The 22,201-nt window shown below is 41.1% G+C and overlaps 1 protein-coding gene across 1 annotated transcript in view; it reads left to right on the top strand.

The window, feature by feature from the left end:
• The window catches only part of ST8SIA4 (ST8 alpha-N-acetyl-neuraminide alpha-2,8-sialyltransferase 4), a 288,178-nt gene extending 268,246 nt beyond the window's left edge, over window positions 1–19,932 (top strand). The window contains exon 5 of the mRNA XM_040342799.1: window positions 18,452–19,932. Within this exon, the coding sequence (XP_040198733.1) occupies window positions 18,452–18,734 (283 nt within the window). The 3' untranslated portion in view covers window positions 18,735–19,932. The remainder of the gene's footprint in view (window positions 1–18,451) is intronic.
• The last annotated feature ends 2,269 nt before the right edge of the window (window positions 19,933–22,201 follow it).

Genomic DNA, 22,201 nt, shown 5'->3' with positions numbered 1-22,201 from the left:
GGCCGTGGCCGTGCCCGTGCCCGTGGGCAGCCCAGAAGGAGCACTCGGCAACATCCTTAATTTGCAGGGGTACTTTTGATTTTTTTTTTTTTTGCTACTGTACTTATGATTTGGTTTATGTGTGTGAATGATGTGTGAATGTGGGGGGGTGGCATTCCTAAAATCAGAAGGGTGTCACCCTCAGTTTTGGTGGAGTATGGATCCCCAGGACCAGGGAGAAGTCATCCTAGGTTCCTGAATGGTGTATGAATGCACAGTGACATAATTGGAGCCGTGGCGGGGCGTTACTGCTCCCAAGTACCAAAGGGGGGGGGGGGGGGGGTACTTGGATCTAATCCAATTCGATGTGCATGTGATGTGTCTGTGCTAGGGACCACAGTGACGTGCATTCATGCATTCTCATGGTGAGATAATTAATGTGCGTTTTGTACCAAAAAAGACATTATCATTGACATATAAGTAATGTGCATTTTATGTGCAAAGAAAATATTTACAAGTCACATAATCTCTGTGATTTATTCTGGCCAAAGAAAAAAGAAAAAGATAATTAGGGTCCATTTACTGGGCAAAGATGCCTTCAGCCAGTTGTCTCCTTATTACCTGGCCCTCAGCAGTCCGGGTAGAGGGGTTTGGGGGGGGGGATTGCCTGGGTGGGGGGTTAGGTCAGGACATATCTCCACATGCAGGCCCCTTCTCAAAGCAAAGTTATGGAGGATGCAACATGCCCCAATAATTTGGCAGACAAAGTCTGGGGAATACAAAAGTGTACCCCCAGTCTTGTCAAGGCATCTAAATCTGGACTTGAGAAGGCCAAAAGTCCGCTCTACTATTGCCCGGGTCTGGATGTGCACCTCATTGAATTTCCGTTCTCCGGGTGTTTGGGGGTTCCTAAAGGGGGTCATCAGGTGGGGTCCCAACGCATATCCTGAGTCACCTGTAAGGGAAAAGACAGGAGGATATTAGTCATGCATGTGCCCCTTGTGATGTCTGCATCATGGGGGGGGCATACCTGACACCAATGTCACTCACCAATCAGCCAGCTGTCTCCATAAACGTTCATCTCAAAGTCTCTGTAGATCTTGGTCTGCCTTAGGATGTAACTATCGTGGCACGAGCCTGGAAACTTGGCACAAACGTGCCAGATGAGGCCATGTGCATCTACGATAACCTGTACGTTTATTGAATGCCAGCCTTTCCTATTTCTGAACAGGTGTTCAGTATCATGGGGGGGCTGTAGTGCCACATGGGTGCAGTCTATCGCCCCGATGGTCTTTGGAAAGCCAGCAATGTTATAAAAGTCTGTCATGGCTTGCACACGCTGGTCCTCCTGGGTGGGCATGACAAACTGGTTGCTCATGCGCCGCAGTATGGCAGGGACCACCTGATGGACACATTTGCTCATTGATGACTGCACCATCCCAGCCACACCTCCAGATGCTCGCTGGAATGAGCCACTCGCTAAAAAATGGAGGGTTGCCATCACTTTTTTGAGAGGTGTCAGGGCATGGGAACGTAGGGTTGGGGCGATAAGATCCGCATGAAGGAGTTGGGTGATCTCCAGGATGGCCTCCCTATCAAAACGGTAGTTGCCAATCACCACATAATCTGGCATTTGCCAAATATCACGCCGTGGACGATAAACTCGCGCCTGTGCCCTCATCCTCCTCCTCTGTGCCCTCCTCCTCCTTTGTGCCTGTAAGGCAGCAAGTGCCGTCAGAATCATAGCTGGTCCTGGCATTTTTCCAAAAATAACCTTCACAACTAGAGCTCTAACCTCTAGTCACTACCTACAGCAAACCCTTCCACAGCATGTGTAAAATTAGGGCTGGTTTTATAATGTGGAAATTTAGTCAGAAAAACTAACAGGTGCGCACAGGGCGGAAAATACGGCACACACACTTAATTCTGAGAATCGCCCTAACTCCCTCATTTGCATCTTTGCCTATCAAAAACAGCGGCGAGCCTAGCGTAATTTGCGCCCGGGAATGCGCAGGTGTAACTAATTTAAGTACGGCTGAAAATACGGAAATGTTTGCTTAAGTCGTTTTGACGATCGTGCGCAAATATACGCGCCGTGTAAATTTAGAAAAATGGAGTTAAGTCTGCGTATCTCTTTTGAGAATTTGGCCCAGTATGTATATGCAGTGAAGCATGCTTGTTATACTCACTGTGGAACCTAAGGAGTTAATCCTCTGCATTGTGTAAAAAGGCTGTTTGATCCTGTATGCACAGATCCTCTTCTTCTTGCATTGTCCCCATAACATGTCCAGATAAGACAGAGTTACTGGTGTCAGGCTGCACATGCTCAGTTTGGTGTGTATTGCTAGAGAGTTTTTTTTTTCTTGTGATCAGCACAGGGTCAATCAACACTGTCCAGACAGAGTGGCAGGGGTCCTGCATTCTGATTGGACAGCCAGTGCAGTATGAAAACTCTTGCTACAAGCTTTAACCAGGCACTGATAGAAGTCACAAGACTGCTATATACTGCTGATGAGAAAAGGTATTTAGCAGTTTATATGTACTAAAATAATTGCATTTCTATGTTCTGTGTTCGTGGAAGACCAGATATAGGGAATGCAGGCTCCTGGGTTTAGTAACACTTTAAATAAAAGTAAAATACAAAAATAAAAAGTACTTGAACCCCCCAACAAACAATATGACCACACCTAGCCAGTAGCTCACATTGATACACAGACCTCTATCATATATCACATGCTGAGTATCCCTACATACATTACAGCTTTAAAATAATTTGGGGGTGCGTGGCAAATAAATCTTTTGTTTTTAACTTGTTTATTCACAGTGCTGTACTAGCTGTTATGTACACACTTTGTACCGATGGTTTCTACTGTTCAGGGATCATGCTACCTGGCCTCTCCCGGCACAGTTTGTTCCCAGTTGGGGTGCGGGGGGAGACGGGGTAGGGACCTGCAACCTACTTATGCTACCCGGTATAATTCATATAGTTCACTTTGTCTGTCTTTCATTAATGTGTTCATAACATGACAACGATTGTTAAATGTACCTTGTTACAAAATCTTCAATAAAAAACATAGAAAAAATAATTATAGTAATTTGGGGATCAGTTTACTGAAAGCTAAATATATAAACTTTACAAAGTTTTTAGTCATGCCTGGTTTTGTGTACCTGCACATTTTTCTTTTCAAAAATGCACCATATTAAATTTAAACATATTTGTTATATAGCCATTTTATTTTTGTATTCAGTAGGGATTTTTGAGCTAATTTTGTAATGTTGTGTATGAATGACTTTAGGGTGTTTTATCAAAAATGAAGCTTGGATAAACATTTGTGCATCTAGCAATGGGTATACCTATCTATCTATCCATCTATCTATCTATCTATCTATCTATCTATCTATCTATCTATCTATCTACCTACCTATCTATCTATCTATCTATCTATCTATCTTATATGTATGGATGTATATAATATAATTTATTTTGAATAAATAGACTTTATGTTTTCATTAAAATATATATATATATATATATATAGTTTGAGGATGAGGGTCCTTCACAAACTTCCCAATCCACCACAGACAAGTCCTGTCTGTAGATCCACTTTTACTTTCCATGTTGCTGCTTTATATGTATTGGGTTTCCATACAACTTTTTCCTGTTTTAAAAATTTTACATTATTAACAAGAGTTTCATTAATTTGATAGACTGTTAGCCCTTAGTGTTATAGAGAGAATGCCAATAGATGAATTCTACAAAAGATAGAAAATATAATATAACAATATTTGCAAATCATCTTTGTCACAAATGCCAATTATTGTTACGAAGGGAAAATATTGTTTATTGGAGAATATTAATTAAAACACAAGGGACAGCTACTTTAACATCTTGTAAAAGTACCGGGAGAACTAAACTAGTAAATTATTTTTGATATCTTACAGTAGAAAGTAAATCACGTTTCTGTTTCTTATCTGTTATAAGAACATATCAGTTTTCTCAAAGTCACTTCACAGTCAGCTTCTTTCTGCCAACAGAATGTTGTCATAATGGTGATAAGAGTATTCCGCATTTCGCAGACTAGCACTCCATGACTTTCTCAGTTATTATCAGAACACTATAGCTTGAAAGTACCAAAAGTAAACTTTTTTATTTTTCTAAACCACTTCCCAAGAAGAAGTTTAAATGTGATCAAGGTCTGCATAAATGGAAGACAAAATGACAGCTTGGCTGGAACCTTCACCCTCTCCATAAATTGCTACTGACCCTGCCCAGTGCCACTTAATGCCAACACATGTTGTCATACCTTCAACGGTCTGAGTGCTCAGTCATAGCTTTTTGGATGATTTCTAATCTACTGATAGCATGAATACATTTTAAAATCAAAGTTTATTGAACAAAATGTATTTCTCTAAGTATTTTATGATTTTTTTTTTATAAAAATTGTCACTGAGTTTAGTAGATTTAATGTGTCACCAGAGGGGACAGCCAACTAATAGGTAGGACACGCGCTAAATGGGATGTAAGTCCACATAAAACTCATGTGTGCAAAATCTGGTGCAGCTCTACATAGAAACCAATCTGCTTCCATGTTTTATTGTCAAAGCCTAATTGAACAAGCTGAAGTTAGAAGCTGCACAAGATTCTGATTGCTCCAGTTCTAGTAGATCTCACCTACAGACTGTAAGAACAAACAGCTGACAAGGAGAGAGTCAGCATGGTCAGAATAGTAGCAGACAAGCAGAACTTAAAGGATCACTAAAGGAATTTTTTTTTAGCTAAATAGCTTCCTTTACCTTACTGCAGTCCTGGTTTCATGTCCTCATTGTTTGTTTTTGCTTTGAAGTTGCTGTAATTCTGCTTTGATCTCCACACTTCCTGCTTGTCTGGCTCCTTATGAAAAATCTCATGGCAGCTTTTCACTGTGGTCCAAGCTGTGTGTCTAAAACTCCTCAGAACCAATCAGATTCATTTTAAAAACAAAACACTGCCCTGGATTTGTTTGTTTTTGTTCTGTGTGTCTCTTTACTTCACATAAACATGAAACCAGTTTAAAACCGAAAGTGAAACTAGAGGCACATTATCTGATTGAATTTAATCTATTTTTAATAATTTTTAAAAAGAATCAGTTAACTTTTATGTCTCTATACCCTGTAAACAGTAATTTCAGCAAAAAAAAAAATGTTTTCCTTTAGAGTCCAGACAATTCACAGGAATAATAAACCATGGTAAAATTAATTAGACAGAAGGCAGAGTCAGACAGATATGAGTGCATGGCGTGAGATTAGAGTAACCTGTTTTTCAGCCACAGGCTCAATGTCCAGAAGTCTGCTTAACTTTTCTTGATTAGGGTACAGTTGTGCACTGCAGATAGAAAAGACCAGCAGATGATGTATCAGATCAGCATCCACAAATGGTTTGTCATTACAACCAATTATCTGTAGATGTATTTTTTTTTTCATTTAGATAATGATAGTTACATTGTTATTAGTGTACATTAGCGGCATATAGCAATGTCATATTATGACATGAAGTACAGTAATTTAGAAGTATGTCATTATCGTGAAATATTTAGGTGTTTTAAAAGAATCAGTATACTTATCACACTGCATACAGATTAGAACTTTAATCGCAAAGCATCTATAAAGTATAAGCTTTCCTTCATTCTTGTATCTGGGGGCACAGGAGTATGAGAACAGCTGCAGCGGCTCAGCCTGTACAAAAGAAATGACAGACTAATCCCCTGTACACACGATCGGAATTTCCGATGGCCTAAAATCCGATTGGAATTTTTCATCGGAATTCCGTTCAAGCTATCTTACATACACACTGTCAGACCAAATTCCGACCGTCCAAAACGCGGTGATGTAAAACACTACGACAAGCCGAGAAAAATTATGTTCAATGCTTCCGAGAATGCGTCGTCTTGATTCTGAGCATGCTTGGGTTTTTTCTCCGTCGGAAGTTGCACACAAATGATAGGAATTTCCAATCGATTTTTTTCCATCAGAAAAAAAAACATGTTCTATTTCTAAACATCGACGGAAAAAAGTCAGATGGGGCCCATCAGATTTTTTCTATTGGAAATTCCGATCGTGTGTACGCGGCATTAGGCTGGGTTCACACTGATACTACACAACAGTCATATGACTGTCATCCTACTTTGCCCTGCGACATCAGTCCTACATCGGTCCTACATTGGTCCTACATCCATCTGATTTGAATGGACAGGATACTACTTTGATTTGACTTTGCTAGTACGACTTGTCCTTTGACCAATCCAAACAATCCCAGTGTGAAAAATTCCTTTTACTGCTGCTGTAATCACCATGTTGGATGTCACAAGTCGGATGGTTAGGACAAGGATCCTACTTTGATCCGACTTCAATGATATTCTGTCGGCTGAAGTAGGACCAAAGTCGGACCAAAGTAGTGCAAGAACCCTTTTCAAAGTCGGACCAGATTAGAGACAGAACCCTTGACACAGATAGATGCTTCAAGGGTCAGACATCTGTCCCTAACCGCAAGTAGCCACTGGATGTGCATGTACATGTGAACAGTAGTTTTTCCTTTCAGCCCATCATTGCTTTGCCTTTGAGTCTAGTTTGGTTGAATCACTTATGAAGTCTGTATTGCTGCTCTTATCATTAATACTATATATTTTTTTATCTTCTGTCACAAGCTGAGCCAAGTCTGATATTTCATTTTTGAATTATCATTTGCCATTTGCCACCTCAAGTATGTAGCTTATTTATAAATATATAGATACAGGCATACCCCAGTTTTAAGTACACAATGGAGTTTAGTATCTATATAGCTATATTTATATATATCTATGTCTATATATATATATATATATATATATATATATATATATATATATATACACACATGTTTTGTAACCATTCAGCTTCGAGAAGGCTCCTGGATTAAAAATATGTTCTAAGTCAGTTTTTTTCCCTTTACAATTATGTAATGTTCTCTGGTATTTCATTTTATAAGCTTTCAAGACATGGATGTTCATGTCAAGGAGGTTATTTTGTGGGCAGCCAGTAATTAAAATTCCTGGAAAGATGTAGAAGCAGAAGAAGTGCCCTCAGGTTTGTCCTGAATAATATGTGTGTTAGTAAAGATAACGCTGGTAATCTTGATGCACATATTTAGCTTAAAATTGTTAACATTATTAATCAGTGTAATTTTCTTAAAATAGTTTGGCAAATTACTTTCCCTTCTGCAAAAAGATATTATTTCCAGAGCATCCGGACAGTATATGTAACCGGTAAAAAGTGTGGTCCATTCTCAGCGATCTATTTGTTTAAGAGTAATTGCAGTTGGAATTGGTATTTAACCACTTAAGGACCGCGTAGCGCCGATATACACCGGCAGAAGTGCACGGCTGGGCTCAGGCACGTACAGGTACGTTGCCCTTTAAGAGCCCGCTGTGGCACGCTCGCGACCAGGTCCAAAGCACCGTGACCGCGGGATCCGCGGACCCGATCGCCGCCGGTGTCGCGCGATCGGGTCACAGGAGCTGAAGAACGGGGAGAGGTGAGTGTAAACACACCTTTCCCATTCTTCTCTGTGGCTTGTCACTGATCGTCTGTTCCCTGATATAGGGAACGATGATCAGTGACGTCACACGTCCAGCAACGCCCCCCTAATGTAAGAATCACTGCTGTTGTATTTTACTAATTTAGCATTCAGTGGATTGTTGAGGTTATTCGTAAGGAAACATTAAAAAAAACTTACCATGACAGGGACTTGGAGACTTCTACTGCAGACCTTGTGAAAATTCTCGTAGAGAAGTCGTTAAAGTGGTATTGTACAACATTCTGCAGGTCAATATTGCCAAGTACACTTTTCTTAGTATCTCTACCTAAAAATAAGGTACCTTCCCTGCTCACCACCACCAGCCTCAGGTCCTCAGCGTGGCTTCCCTTCAAACTGCTGGGCAATGAAGTGTGCTCCCTAAGCCTTTCACAGGCAAAGTAGAGCATTGATGGTGCAGGGACCAGGCAGTCAGCAGCTGGAAAGAGGAGCCAATTGCAGCTTGCCAACAATGCTATGAGCATCTATGGATGTAGAGACTTGTCCACAGAGCTAGCCAGGAATGTGCATACAAAGGTGGGTCCCACCTGTAAGAAACAGACAGAGCCATCCAAAAACAGAAAAATGAGAGGGGAAGGGAGTACAGATGATTAGAAAATAGCCACAGTGTTAAAAACTACCCTGCAAACAAGGCAAGTCCTTATTTCTACAGCACTATGTGTTTTTTAATTGGGGTTTAGTATCACTTTACCTTTTTTCATTATCTTTAACCTGCTGAGCGATATTCCCGAGTCTGGCTCTGGGTTACCGCTTTTGGTAGTGAAAATTCACCCCGAGCCAGACTTGGGAATAATTTAGATTTATTTATTATATTATAATTTATGATTTTGTGTTTCAAACTTTATCATACCTGGGATGTCTACTAGACTCTTGTTTGGACAGATTTAAGTGAGTTATTCCTAAGAATTACAGGCCTACAATATAAAACGCCAAACTAGTAGGTAACATCTAAATGAAAACACTGCAGAAAACAACATTGGCATGTCTGATTAAAGATTTATTAACTTTTATTGAACATTTTTTATTGAACATTTCAAATTTTAGTTTTCTTTTGGTAAACCGTTAAGTTGGTGGGTTTAATTCTGATTGTAATCGTTCCGGATGTACTGACATAGAATAAGCATGCAGATCAGAAGTCGGAAGAAAATTCAAACGTTCTTAAAAGCTAATTTTTCCACATCCGTGATTTAACATAACAAACAAGGGTCATCATAACCAGATCAGATATCAGCATCTTAGGCGGCGTACACACGGTCGAACATGTCCGCTGAAACTGGTCCGCGGACCAGTTTCCGCGGACATGTCAGACCGTGTGTATGGCCTAGCGGACAGGTTTCCAGCGGACAAAAGTTTCTTAGCAACCTAAGAAACTTGTCCGCTGGAAACATGTCCGTCGGACATGTCTGATGGTTAGTACACCTAATCGGACATGTCCGCTGGTTATGACGTGTAACCAGCGTCCTGAAATCCCGTGCATGCGTCGAATTGATTCGACGCATTCGTGGAAGCATTGCACTTCCGTGTTTGAGAACGTCGGTGTCTTCTACGTCACTGCGTTCTCTGTCCGCGGGGATTTTGGTCTGATGGTGTGTACACACATCAGACCAAAAGCTCCTAGGAGACATGTCCGATGAAAACGGTCCACGGACCGTTTTCATCGGACATGTCTCCTCGTGTGTACGGGGCCTAACAGCTCCTGTACATACTGTTGGTTCCAAAAAACATTCAAACTAGTTACGGTAAATGCATCTCAGATGCAGGTTAGAATGTAGTCAGAGGTATCTGTAAGGACCTGGTTCACATCTGTGTGGTGTGCTTTAGGTGCGTTTTACATGTGATCTAGGTGCCTTATTAAACTCTGTATAATGTGCATTTTGATGAATGTGCAACCAAGATGCAGCAGGCAGAATTTTTTTAATGCACCACATTTAAAATGAAACACGCAGATGTGAACAGGGCCTAAAGGAACTCAAATGGAACTTAAAATAATCTGAATTGCAAATTAAATTATTAAATTAACCTGCAAGTGTGCCTATCTATGCAAACCCTCATTCTTTTAAGGTTTTTTAAGTGTTTTTTGCGGAGAGATCAGTTATCAGAGAGAAGGGTAAAGGATCAATGAATGGTATAAAGGAATAAAGACAAATGATGACACTGAAAAGAAATACATATCATTAAACTAATGGTAACAATACTCTATTGGGGCAGATCCTCAAAGAAATTACGCCGGCGTATCTCTTGATACGCCGCGTAATTTCAAATTTTGCGCGTCATATCTTTGTTTTGGTATCCACAAAACAAGATACGACGGCATCTGTGTTAGATCCAACAGGCATACGTCTTCGTACGCCGTCGGATCTTAGATGCAATTTTTTGGCTTCCGCTAGGTGGCGTTCCCGTCGTAATCCGCATCGAGTATGCAAATTAGCTATTTCCGACGATCCACGAACGTACGACCGGCCGTCGCATTTTTTAACGTAGTTTCCGTTCGGCTTTTTCCGGCGTATAGTTAAAGCTGCTATACGGTGGCGTACTCCATTTTAAGAATAGCCGTCGTTCCCGCGTCTAATTTTGAAAATTTTACGTCGTTTGCGTAAGTCGTCCGTGAATGGGGCTGGCCGCCATTTACGTTCACGTTGAAAACAATGACGTCCTTGCGACGTCATTTGGAGCAATGCACCCTGGGAGTTTTTACGGACAGCGCATGCGCAGTTCGTTCAGCGCGGGGACGCGCTTCATTTAAATGAAACACGCCCCCTACCCGCCCAATTTGAATTCCGCGCCATTACGCCGCGAGATACACTACGCCGCCGTAACTTACAGCGCAAATTTGTTGAGGATTCAAACCAAAGCCAAGTAAGTTACAGCGGCGTAGCGTATCTTACATATGCGCCGGGCGCAGTGTATGTATGTGGATCTGCCCCTATTGTGTGTAAATGGTTTTCTTGTGCTTAGATTTTTACAAAAGACATACCTTATTTTTCTCACCTATTCAGTTTCTCATTACTCTCCTGATCCTAGCACCGATACCCTAATGATAGCGTAATGGTTTCAATGGATGATATCACTAATTTTCTACAAGTGCTTGAAAACAGGAAACACAACCACATACTGTACAGGGCATACTCCAACCTGAAGAAATTGTATAAACATATTTGCAGTTTTAAAGTACATTCATCTGTTATACACATCCATACTGAAAAAGGGATAATTGTAGAAGAAATAGGGATAGCAAAATCCAAGGCCAGGAGATTTGCTATCCCTTCAGATGGTGGCTTTTCCTGTACTGCCCTGTGTATGTTGGAGAAAGGAAGAGTTCATTATTCAAATGTCCAGTAATTAGAACGTATTGACTTACCTACAAGATACTTCTGCATGTCAAAATATGTTGCTACAAGTGTAAAAGGCTTCTTTTGATTACCATATTTATCGCGGTATAGCGCGCTCCCGCGTATACCGCGCACCCCTAAAGTTGCCCCCGAAATTCCTGTAAAAAAAATGTTATATGATTTTATTACTTACAGTTTTGGTGTCCTCCCAGCGTCCATCGTCCGGTCCGGCGTCCGTCTGCGGCCTCGGTGGTGTCCTCCCGGCTTCTCCAGCGTGCGCCTCAAGTCGAGTCCCCGCTTCCCGCGCTAAGTTCGAATGCCTCCGCTGACATATACCGAGTGCAGTACACTCGGGTACATTCGGCAAGGCTCGGCTTCGCTCGCGCTCACGCTCTGTGGCGTTTATGCGTGAGCACGAGCGAAGCCGAGCCTAGCCGAATGTACCCAGGGCTGTGGAGTCGGAGTCGAGGAGTCGGGGGAAATTTTGGGTACCTGGAGTCGGAGTCGGCAAACAATGCACCGACTCCGACTCCTACTAAATTTAGATTGTAATTAAAAAAAAAATTCCAACAGGAGTTTTATAAAGCACTAAAAGAAGTTGAAAAGTATGATCGCTCATCAAAACTTACTGTTGAAGAAGCCATCCTTGTTTATCCAGAGATCGTTAGTGATGTGGCCAGAATAGTTACTGCAATGCCACCCACCCAAGTCAGTGTCGAAAGATTATTTTCAGCCCTAAAAATAATAAAGTCTGACTTAAGAGCCTCTATGAAAGAGGATCTGGCAGAGGCAATTCTCTTCCTTAGAACTCTACATTGAATTGATTTGCATTTGCTAAGCCTATAACTACATTTCAAGATTAATATAAACCATTTCTAGGTTTTACAGATTTTGTTTTTGGTTCATTATAGATAAGCTTTGTTTTTGTTCTAAAACAACCAAATAATGTGGTTTGTATTTTTGAACTGGTAAAGATCCTGTTCCTGATGTTTATGCCTGCTGCTACTATCCAGCCACTTGATTGATTAATATTTTTTTTTTATAAAACTTTGTTTTCATTGTGTTTGTCTTTTGCTTAAACTGTGCAATACAGTAGACTGTTGGCTTCCCAGCCAGTAGTCCTGTGGTAGGCAGGGCCATCTTTTCCATTGGGCACGCTGGGCAGTTGCCCGGGGGCCCCGCTTGCCTGGGGGGCCCCACCGGCTGCCCAGCAACCCCAGTAAAAAATTATGGAGAGTGACGGGTTAGAACTGCCCATGCCCAGTTCGCGGAAATCACAGAGAAGATCCGGTCCTCCACGAGTGCGGGGGGTTGCTGATGTATGGGGGGAGTGAATGCAAAAATGTAAGGGGGCACTGATATAAAGGTTCCCCATCCTATATTAGTGACCCCCCTTACCTTAGTGTATTTAATCTAAGGAAGGTGGTCTCTGGTCACCAGAGTACCCCCCACATCAGAGTCTGCAGGATTCCCCCTTACAATGCAAGGGGGAACTCAGTCTGCGGACCCTGATGTAAGTGGGAAAGAGAAAGCAGTGGACTCTAATATAAGGTTGTCTCTGGTCACCATAGCCCCCCTCCACATCGGAGTTCCCCCCTTAGATCATGATCTGCAGCATTCCCCTTTACATAAGAGTTCCCTTTCACTGTAAGGGGGAATCCTGCAGACTCTGATGTAAGAGGAAACTCTGTGCTGGCTGGGTTATAGTAACCTGACCTTCATGTCAATGAAGACATTTTTTTTTTTTTACTTTTGTTTAACTTAAACACATTTCTAATAGCACTAGCTATATGTTTATAGTTTAAATACTGACATTTGCATTGTTGGGCACTGAAAACTGTAATTTTAGGTACTTTTTTTGCAGTGGCAGTAAAAAATGTGGTTCTGCCAGTAAATGTTATGATTTTTGTCAGTAATTCTCGTGCGTAATTGTGTAGACAGGGCCCCAGTGCACTGTATTGCCCGGGGGCCTATAATGCTCTTAAGATGACACTGGTGGTAGGTTGCGTTTCTTTCCCTCAAGGAATGTATAAAATACATTCGCATATTAATACAGAGGAGTCGGAGTCGAGGAGTCGGAGTCGGAAGTACATAAAACTGAGCGCGGGAAGCGGCTATCGGCGTATATCGCGCACCCACGATTTTCCCCTTATTTTATGGGCAAAAAAGTGCGCAATATACGCCGATAAATACGGTATATAATATTATTGGAATGTTACACAAAAATGTAGACTTCCTGGGCAACTCGACGAAATAATAATAATAAAAAAAAAGACGTAGTGCATTATTGTTCACTTTTATGCAATTTAACTATAATATATGGAAGCCATTAACCACTTGACCACTGGGCACGTAAACCCACTTAATAACCAGACCAATTTTCAGCTTTCGGTGCTCTCACAATTTGAATGACAATTACTCAGTCATACAACATTGTACCCAAATTACATTTTCGTCCTTTTTTTTACACAAATAGAGCTTTCTTTTGGTGGTATTTAATCACCGTTGGGTTTTTTATTTTTTGCGCTATAAGAGAAAAAAGACTGAAAATTCTGTAAAAAAAAAAAAAAATTTCTTTGTTTCTGTTATAAAATTTGGCAAATTTTGTATTTTTTCTTCATTCTTTTGCATAAATGTGAAAGATGAAGTTACGCCGAGTAAATAGATACCCAACATGTCACCCTTCAAAATTGCACACGCTTGTGGAATGGCGCCAAACTTCGCTACTTAAAAATCCCCATAGACGACGTTGCAGGGTATTGTGGGGTATTGTGGGGTATTGCGGGGTATTGTGGGGTATTGTGGGGTATTGTGGGGTATTGCGGGGTATTGCGGGGTATTGTGGGGTATTGCGGGGTATTGTGGGGTATTGCGGAGTATTGCGGGGTATTGTGGGGTATTGCAGGGTATTGTGGAGTATTGCGGGGTATTGCGGAGTATTGCGGGGTATTGCGGAGTATTGCGGGGTATTGCGGGGTATTGCGGGGCATTGCGGAGTATTGCGGGGCATTGCGGAGTATTGCGGGGCATTGCGGAGTATTGCGGGGCATTGCAGAGTATTTTGGGGCATTGCAGAGTATTTTGGGGTATTGCAGAGTATGGGGGCATTGCAGAGTATGGGGGCATTGCAGAGTATTGCACAGGGAGGGATGGATGGCTGGATCTGTGACTGCATGTGTCACAGATCCAGCCCGCAGCAGCAGCTGCTGCTGCTTCCGCTCTCTCCCCTCTCCTCTCTCACACTGTACCGTTCGGTACAGAGAGGAGAGGGAGGAACCGGCGTCATCACATGACGCCGGTTTGTTTACTAGTGATCGCTCCGTCATTGGACGGAGCGATCACGTGGTAAACCGCCGCTATCGGAGGACCCGGCGGTCACGGAGATTCCCGCGTGCGCTCCCCACAGGGTGCGCGGGAGCGCGATTCTGGGAGGACGTACATTGACGCCCTCCCAGAGTTAAGCAACCGTATTTCGTCTATAGGGCGGTTGTTAAGTGGTTAACAACCAGCATCGGGGATCTTCATCTTTGTTCTGTCCAGACAATATTAGCAGTTTCAAGTATAAAAAATGTAATAAACAGACCGTATGCAGCATTCAGCTGCCAGTCCAGCATTGCTGCTTTAACTCTGAAAATAATAGCGTAAGACATATGGGGGTTGATTTACTAAAAGCAATAAACGCTGTGCACTTTGCAAGTACAGTTGCTCCAGGGCTGAGTAAATGAGGTAAATCTTCACTTTGCAAATAATACCCAATTACATGCAAGGAAAGAAAACAAAGCTGGATTTTTGCTTGCACATGATTGGATGATGGAAGTCAGCAGAGCTTCTGCTCATTTGCTAATCTCTGGAGCAACTGCACTTTGCAAAGTGCACAGTCTATTTGCCTTTAGTAAATCAATCCCCTAGGTTTCATACTGAACCACAACTAAAAGGTTTATTTTTGCCTAGGCCATGCATATCTGTGCATGCACCCATGGGTGTGCTTTATTAAATATGCTGCTTAATTTTATAGTCATGGTTAATGTTAGTGCTCATACTGTAAATGTATCATAGTGGAATTCTATGTACATTTTTCTTTATTAGTAATTCTTAGACATATATGTGACTATCTTATTATGAAATTGACAATGTGTGTTATGTTTGTGGATGCATCCATATGTAGGATATATGCATTCTGTGCTTACTTTAACATTAGATACAGAATAATAGTTGTCTCCTCTTAACCAAAGCTAAATCTACTACCTAGAGGTGATCAAATAAATATCCGCTCTGCCTTAAGTTTTCCCAAATCACTTTGGCAACCTGACGTGCAAATGTCTTAAGATACAGATGCAGTTTTATCAAGTAAAGTTTTTGAGAAATCTCATTTAATGTGCATGTTCCTAGTTAAGGATGAGCAACCCTGCAAAATTTGGTTTAGGCTTATTTTGGCTTAGCAAAACCAGTGAAAACCTCATTGAAGTCCATGGAATTCTGATCTCATTATTTGTTTCTGGCATTATTCAAGGCCAGGTTGCATGCTTTTGTTAAAAATGGCTTGGGAAGCTGAACACAGCCATGCGGGGCATGTACCAATGCAAAAAAAAAAAAAAACAATGTTCATGCACACAGGGGGATCTGCTTAGGATAATATTAAAATTATGCAAATCCTTTAAATAACATACTTGGGGATGCCTTAAACCTGCACGTGAATTTGCAGATGCAGTAGTATGTATTCCTTAAGGCCCCTTTCACACATGCATTCCAATCAGGTCTGCCTGTTAGTTTTCTTGCAGACATGATCTGAAGGTCTATGGACAGGTGGATGTAAATAAACATGTGTTCATTTACACCCGTCTACCTCCTGCTTTGTCCTGGTCCGGGGAAAAAAAAATAGAAAATTACTGCAAAATTTTCCATTTTTGTGGACCGGTTTGAGGTAGCCTGATGTAAACGGACAATGGAGTCTGTTTACACCTGGCTGCCCACAGAGTTGACAGGGGTCTGCCAGTGTCAGCTGGGAGGAAACTGAACAGGCATGGATGTCATAACAGTGACATCCATCCTGTTATGCTCCAATCAGCAGGTGATCTGCTCACAGATCCACTGCTGATTAAAGCGTTCTCCACTCCATGTGAAAGGAGCTTAAAAGACAAACAGCTGCTGAGACCTATCCTTTAGTAGCGGTAGCACTATCATTTATAGATGGCAGATGCCTACTGGCTTCTGTGTGTAAACAAGGCAGCAGAGATTTTGGAGGATGTTGTTGACTAAATATGGTCCATATAGCCAATACAGAAGCTAGAATCTGTCATTTTCGATAGAAGTAGCAGCAGGTAAAAACGATGGTTGCATGCTTGCTTTTCAGGCCATCCAAGTTTCATATCTGGGAAACAGCTTTTTATGAAACCTCATACTGTTTTTTTTTATCCTCTTAAAGGGCCAGCACATCATTAAAAAGAAAAAATTCCCATTAAGATTAATAAAATACCCTTTTACAGGCATGCAGGGAAGTTGTGGTAGGGCAGTGAGGAATAGACACATGGATAAGAAATGACCAGGTACTTAGGACTTCTTATTTTAACACCAGGAAATGCAGGCCACATCGTTTTTTGTTTTTCTTTTCTCATGAACTCCTTTTTTTCTGTTAAGCCGTGTACACACGATTGGTTTGTCAGATGAAAACAGACCGATGGACTGTTTTCATCGGACAAATCGATCGTGTGTGGGCCCCATATTTTTTTTTTCCATCGGTGCAAAAAATAAAACATGTTTTACATTTTTCCTATGGATAATAAAACGATAGAAAAATCCAATCGTCTGTGTGGAACTCCATCGGACAAAAATCCATGCATGCTCAGAATCAAGTCGACGCATGCTCGGAAGCATTGAACTTCATTTTTTTCAGTTTTTCGTAGTGTTGTATGTCACCGCGTTTTGGCACGGTCGGATTTTTGACTGATGGTGTGTAGGCAAGACTGATGAAAGTCAGCTTCATCGGATATCCAACGAAAAAATCCATTGGATTAGATTCCATCAGATATCCGATCGTGTGTACAGGGCTTTAGAGATTCCAGGCATATTTGGATATAGATTGCAATGTATTTTAGGACTGCATGCTGTTGGCTTAGACTCTGACAGCGAGGAGGAGCAATTTTTTTTTCATTATTTAGATCAACGTTTCTCAACCAGTGTGCCGCGGCACACTGGTGTGCCGTGAAGAGTCCCCAGGTGTGCCGCGGCAAAATGACCCCCAATATAGGCAGCTATGGCAGCCATCTGATGTTTTAACTACTGCTGGCCACTTGTTTAATATTTGTTATTACAGCGGTGCTGGTCCGTTGTGTAAAGCTCACTTCCTGCTGCCACAGGCACTCAGGAAGCTGTGCTGGCTGTGCGGGGCCTTCCGACTGTGTCTTGCCAACCGATTACGTCATCGGTTGCTATGGGAGGGTCGGGCGCACGCACCGCTATCTGTGACGTGTGAGCCGCGGGTCTCAGAGTAGATGCTGGCTGGCGCGCGTTTCCCTGAGGGGAGGAGAAGAACAACATGAGTAGAGGTGAAAAAACAGTGAGGAAACAAAAACAGTGAGGAGACACAGGTACAGTACTTGTACCTGTCATTTTCAATGTATGATCGTTTTATTGCAGACATGGTGTTTCTAAAAATAGAAAAACGACATAACACCTGTTGGCACTTGCATTGCCTCACTTTTCATTGCAGGCATGGGGATTTTTGTTTTAAATGTAATATAATATACATGGGCTATGTGGGTTATTATTGATAATGATAACTGTATACTTCAATACTGCAGTTTGGCCGCAGCGCAGGTGTAGCGCAGGGTACCTGCGGTTTTCATGTGGTTTCTCATTGACTTCTATTATGTCCCTCATTTTTGGTGCGCTTTCAGAAAATGTACCAAAAATGTACAACATTATAGAAGTTTATGAGAAACCACATGAAAAACGCAGGTACCCTGCGCTACACCTGCACTGCGGCCAAACTGCAGTATTAAAGTATACAGTTATCATTATCAATAATAACCCACATAGCCCATGTATATTATATAAAAAAAATAAAAAATCACCATGTCTGCAATGGAATGAGTCAATGTGAAAGTGCCCTAATTGTAACAAGTGTTATGTAGGTTTTTATTTTTTTCCCCCACAAGACTACAATTCGTTACAGATTTGGCTGAAGATATCAGCCATAACCTTGGTATTTTGTTTTAATTCATTGAAGTGAATTTTTTACAAAAATAAATGTGTTTGCAAAACCACTGTGCAAATAGCATGTGGCATACATTTTTTCCCCCGCATTTTTGGTTTAGTGTGCCTCGAGATTCTGACAGATTTTAAAGGGTGCCTTGGTTGAAAAAAGGTTGAAAAACACTGATTTAGATAATACAGGTGCACCTCTTCTCCATCAGATCATTCCAACTATAATACACAGAAACAGCTAGACCCCAGACCAATTACAAAGATTATAAAGTATGCTGCAATCTCTGTTAATTAAGCATCTGTATTCCAAACTAATTTATTTTTCCCTTTCCAGGTACTGGCTTACAAACAAAGTACAAATCAAGAGACCAAGCACCGGCCTTCTGATGTATACCCTGGCAACGCGGTTTTGTGATGAAATTCATCTGTATGGATTCTGGCCCTTCCCTAAGGATATTTATGGAAATATAGTCAAATATCATTATTACGATGAGCTGAAGTATAGATATTTTTCTAACGCTGGCCCTCATAGGATGCCACTGGAATTCAAGACACTGAATTTATTACATAATAAAGGAGCATTGAAACTGACAACTGGAAAGTGTGAACAGCAATAACAGTTTCTGAAATGTAACAAGTTACAAAATCTCACTTGAGATATTTTTAGGATATTTTGGAGCTGTGCTCTTTTTAAAGGATATAAAATAGTGTTACTCCTTAAAACCCACGCTTGAAGCTGGATTACTGTTACTAGATGATCAGTTGGGACGCCAGGTGCTATAAACAAAGCTACTGTAGGACGTTTGAATGAAGTAAGTGCCACATTTTAATAGAAAACATGAATGTTCAACTCATGTTTACAAGACAAAAGCAATCACCATGGATTTGAAGAAAGAGATGAAGAGATGAATCCCCTATACATGTAATGGAACCCAGAAAGAACAGATCAGATCTGAGTGATGCACAGTGGCATTTGAAAAACTACCGGCACCTAGTTTACATTCACATTTGGAAATTTGTGTTCACGTGGCTTAACGTGATGCTGTTGGTCCCATCCTTTTGATTGCCCTTGTATTATGAATTTGTAATTTTTCTAAACTTGTTTTGTAGATTAGAAACAGATATGAATGCTATGAACTAGAATAGACAAATAGATTGGTTTAATATAGACCTTAGCATGGCTTTGAGGGATAATACACTCAATCGCATTTTACTGCCAGTATCTATAGTGTTCTGAACTTATGCTTCAAGTAAGTTGGTAGTAATTTGAGTCAGGCCATGTGTCACAGAAGAAAAAGAGTTACAAAATGACAACTATGAATGTTGTGTTTGCCTTCTGTAAAGATCTTGACTGAACTTTTTTTTAAAGTGGAATCATCACCCACACAATGCGTGGTACCATTAACTTGAAATAACCAACATTCATCCGATCAATACTACAGAGTCTAGCAACATCACTGTTTAGGGAGAAATGGGTTTTAATGAGAGTTTCAGTCAGAGGATTGGATTTTAGTAAACAGTAAAAGTGCATAGTTAGTGTGTTGAAACTTAAAGTAGAGTTAAAGTCACACAATAACCTCTTTTGCCATTTAATTTGTCCATGTGTGCTTTCCCTGTGCTTTGCAGATCTGTATGCTATTTGTAAAAACACTCCAACAGTAACTGAGCATCATAGTTTTACTGTTGCAACTATGGCAGGAGGTGGCTTTAGCTGCACTGTGTGCTACTTGCAGTCCAATTTGGAGTGCACAGGTAAGGCCTTGTACACACGATCAGTCCAAACCGATGAGAATGGTCCGATGGACCGTTTTCATCGGTTCACCGCTGAAGTGGCCTGATGGTCTGATGTGCGTACACACCATCAGTTCAAAAACCGATCGGGTCAGAACGCGGTGACGTAAAACACACGATGTGCTGAAAAAAATGAAGTTCAATGATTCCAAGCATGCGTCGACTTGATTCTGAGCATGCGCGGGTTTTGAACCGATACTTTTGTGTACTAACCATCAGTTTGGACCTATGGGTCAGTGGTCCATCGGTTCGATTTTAAAGCAAGTTCTAAAATTTTGGTCCGAAGGACAACAGACCGATGGGCCGTACACACGGTCGGTTTGGACCGATGAAACTGGACTTCAGGTCGTTTTCATCGGTTTGGACCGACCGTGTGTACGCGGCCTAAGGGTGATAGCACTGAAGCTGAACTGAGGAAGCATTTACACCCTAAGAAAGAAAGTGTCTGTGGATTATCCTAGCAGGTATTGAAAGCAGGACTTATTGAAGCAAAATAAATGAAATTTTAAACATGAGAGGAACACAACCAAAACATATTTGGTTTAGGCTCCATGCACACTGAAGCTGATAAACTGCAGTTTATTGGCGTTTTGGGCTTTTTTAAAAAAGCCCATAGACTGAACTCAATGTTAGCATATGTGCCCATGCACACATGGGCGTTTTTAGTGTTAATGAGCTTTGGAGTTTATTGTTTTTTTCTGAACGCCCGAAATTTGCGTTTAAAGTGCAGTTTTTCAGCGGGAAAAAACGCAAAAAAATGTTTTTTTTTTAGCTTCAGTGTGCATGGTGCCTTATGCCTTTGGACGATTTGCTATACATAAATATCACAACAAACAGTAATTGTGCACACAACTTTGCAAGTCTCATAAATACATTATGGTTTGCAACTATAATCTCATTAGTGATGTTTTTTAATCTAGTGTTTCACAGTTGGTGAAGGACTACCAATTTGCAATATTTAGTTAAAGCCTATCCATACCCAAACCATTTTTTTTTCCATTTTGGATAGCGTAAGAAAGGGATAAAACGTTGACAGGTAATTCTCTGCTGTCTGTATCCTGTTGGGGAGATTTATCCTCACTTTCTGTCATGTAAAATTCCCCTATTAGACATTTGTCCCCAGAACAGTGTCCCCATTGAAAAATTATCCCTCTGTTCTTGCTTTGCGCACAATTTGGGATTTTCCATAATTTTCTGCTTCATTGACAATAGCCAACAAGACATACAGGGACACAGATAATGGTTCTAATCCTTCCCAGCTCTAGCCAAAACGAAGGCAAGGTATAAAGTGGTCACAGCTGTGATAGAGCCTCATATGCTAGGTGACCTCTACGATACTCTATTGTGTCCCATACTAAACTCATTACTTGATACTACTGCCATGATTTTGTTAGGATAGAAAGAGCAGAAGTGGTATTCAACATTCTCCTTTTTGCTAGGGCTCACATTTAGGCCTCTCTGACCCCTTTCACACGAAAGCGCTCAAAAACTGCCCATAAAATATGGGTAGTTTTTGCTGTGCTTTTCAATCGCTTTTGAGGCGCTAGCAGTGTGCTATTTTTAAGGAACCATTTTGAAGCGCTTTTGCTGAGCTTTTCAGGCGCTTTGGAAGTGCTTCCCATTCATTTCAATGGAAAGAAGAATTTTTGAGGCGTTTTGTTAAGCGCTCCAAAGATGCTGCTTGCAGAACTTTTTTCACTGCCCCGCCCCAGTGTAAAAACACCCATTGAAATGAATGGGAAGCAGTTTTTAGGGGCTCTTCAGGTGCTATTGTTGATAAGTGCCTCAGTGTGGAAGAGGTCTGAATAAGAGACTTTGTCTTGATAACGCTTAAAAGATAGACATCTTTGGTGATACCCTGTTGTCTCCCATATCAAACTCTTTAATGGATACTACTGGCCTGGTGAAGCTTCTGGTGAGCAGTTATTGTAGAGTAGAAGCGACATTCAAACATCTCCATTTTGGTAATGATCATAATGCTGCTTCTAAACATGTGACTTTGTCTGGATTTTGCAATCTCAAATGCATTAATTGGCTGAATTCTGGTTCCGGGTACAAAATAATTGCCTCTCAAATGTCTGGGTGAATGATCCACTTTAATTATACCTTCAGCAGAATTGTCCAATTTTTATTCATGTTTCAGTATTACATAATGCAGAGCTTCTCTGACAAACAAAAAAATGTACTGAATGTACTGAAAAGTAGACAGTTATGCTTTCAAAACAGCTTGAAGCCTTTTTTAAGTCATTAGTAAAGTCTGAGCCTCAAAACAGCCATATTGTTGCTGTAAAAA

This window comes from Rana temporaria, chromosome 1 (genome assembly GCF_905171775.1).
Source record: "Rana temporaria chromosome 1, aRanTem1.1, whole genome shotgun sequence".
NCBI classification, from domain to species: domain Eukaryota; kingdom Metazoa; phylum Chordata; class Amphibia; order Anura; family Ranidae; genus Rana; species Rana temporaria.
Note: the sequence above shows the minus strand (reverse complement) of the source record. Positions and strands in the feature narration are given on the sequence as shown.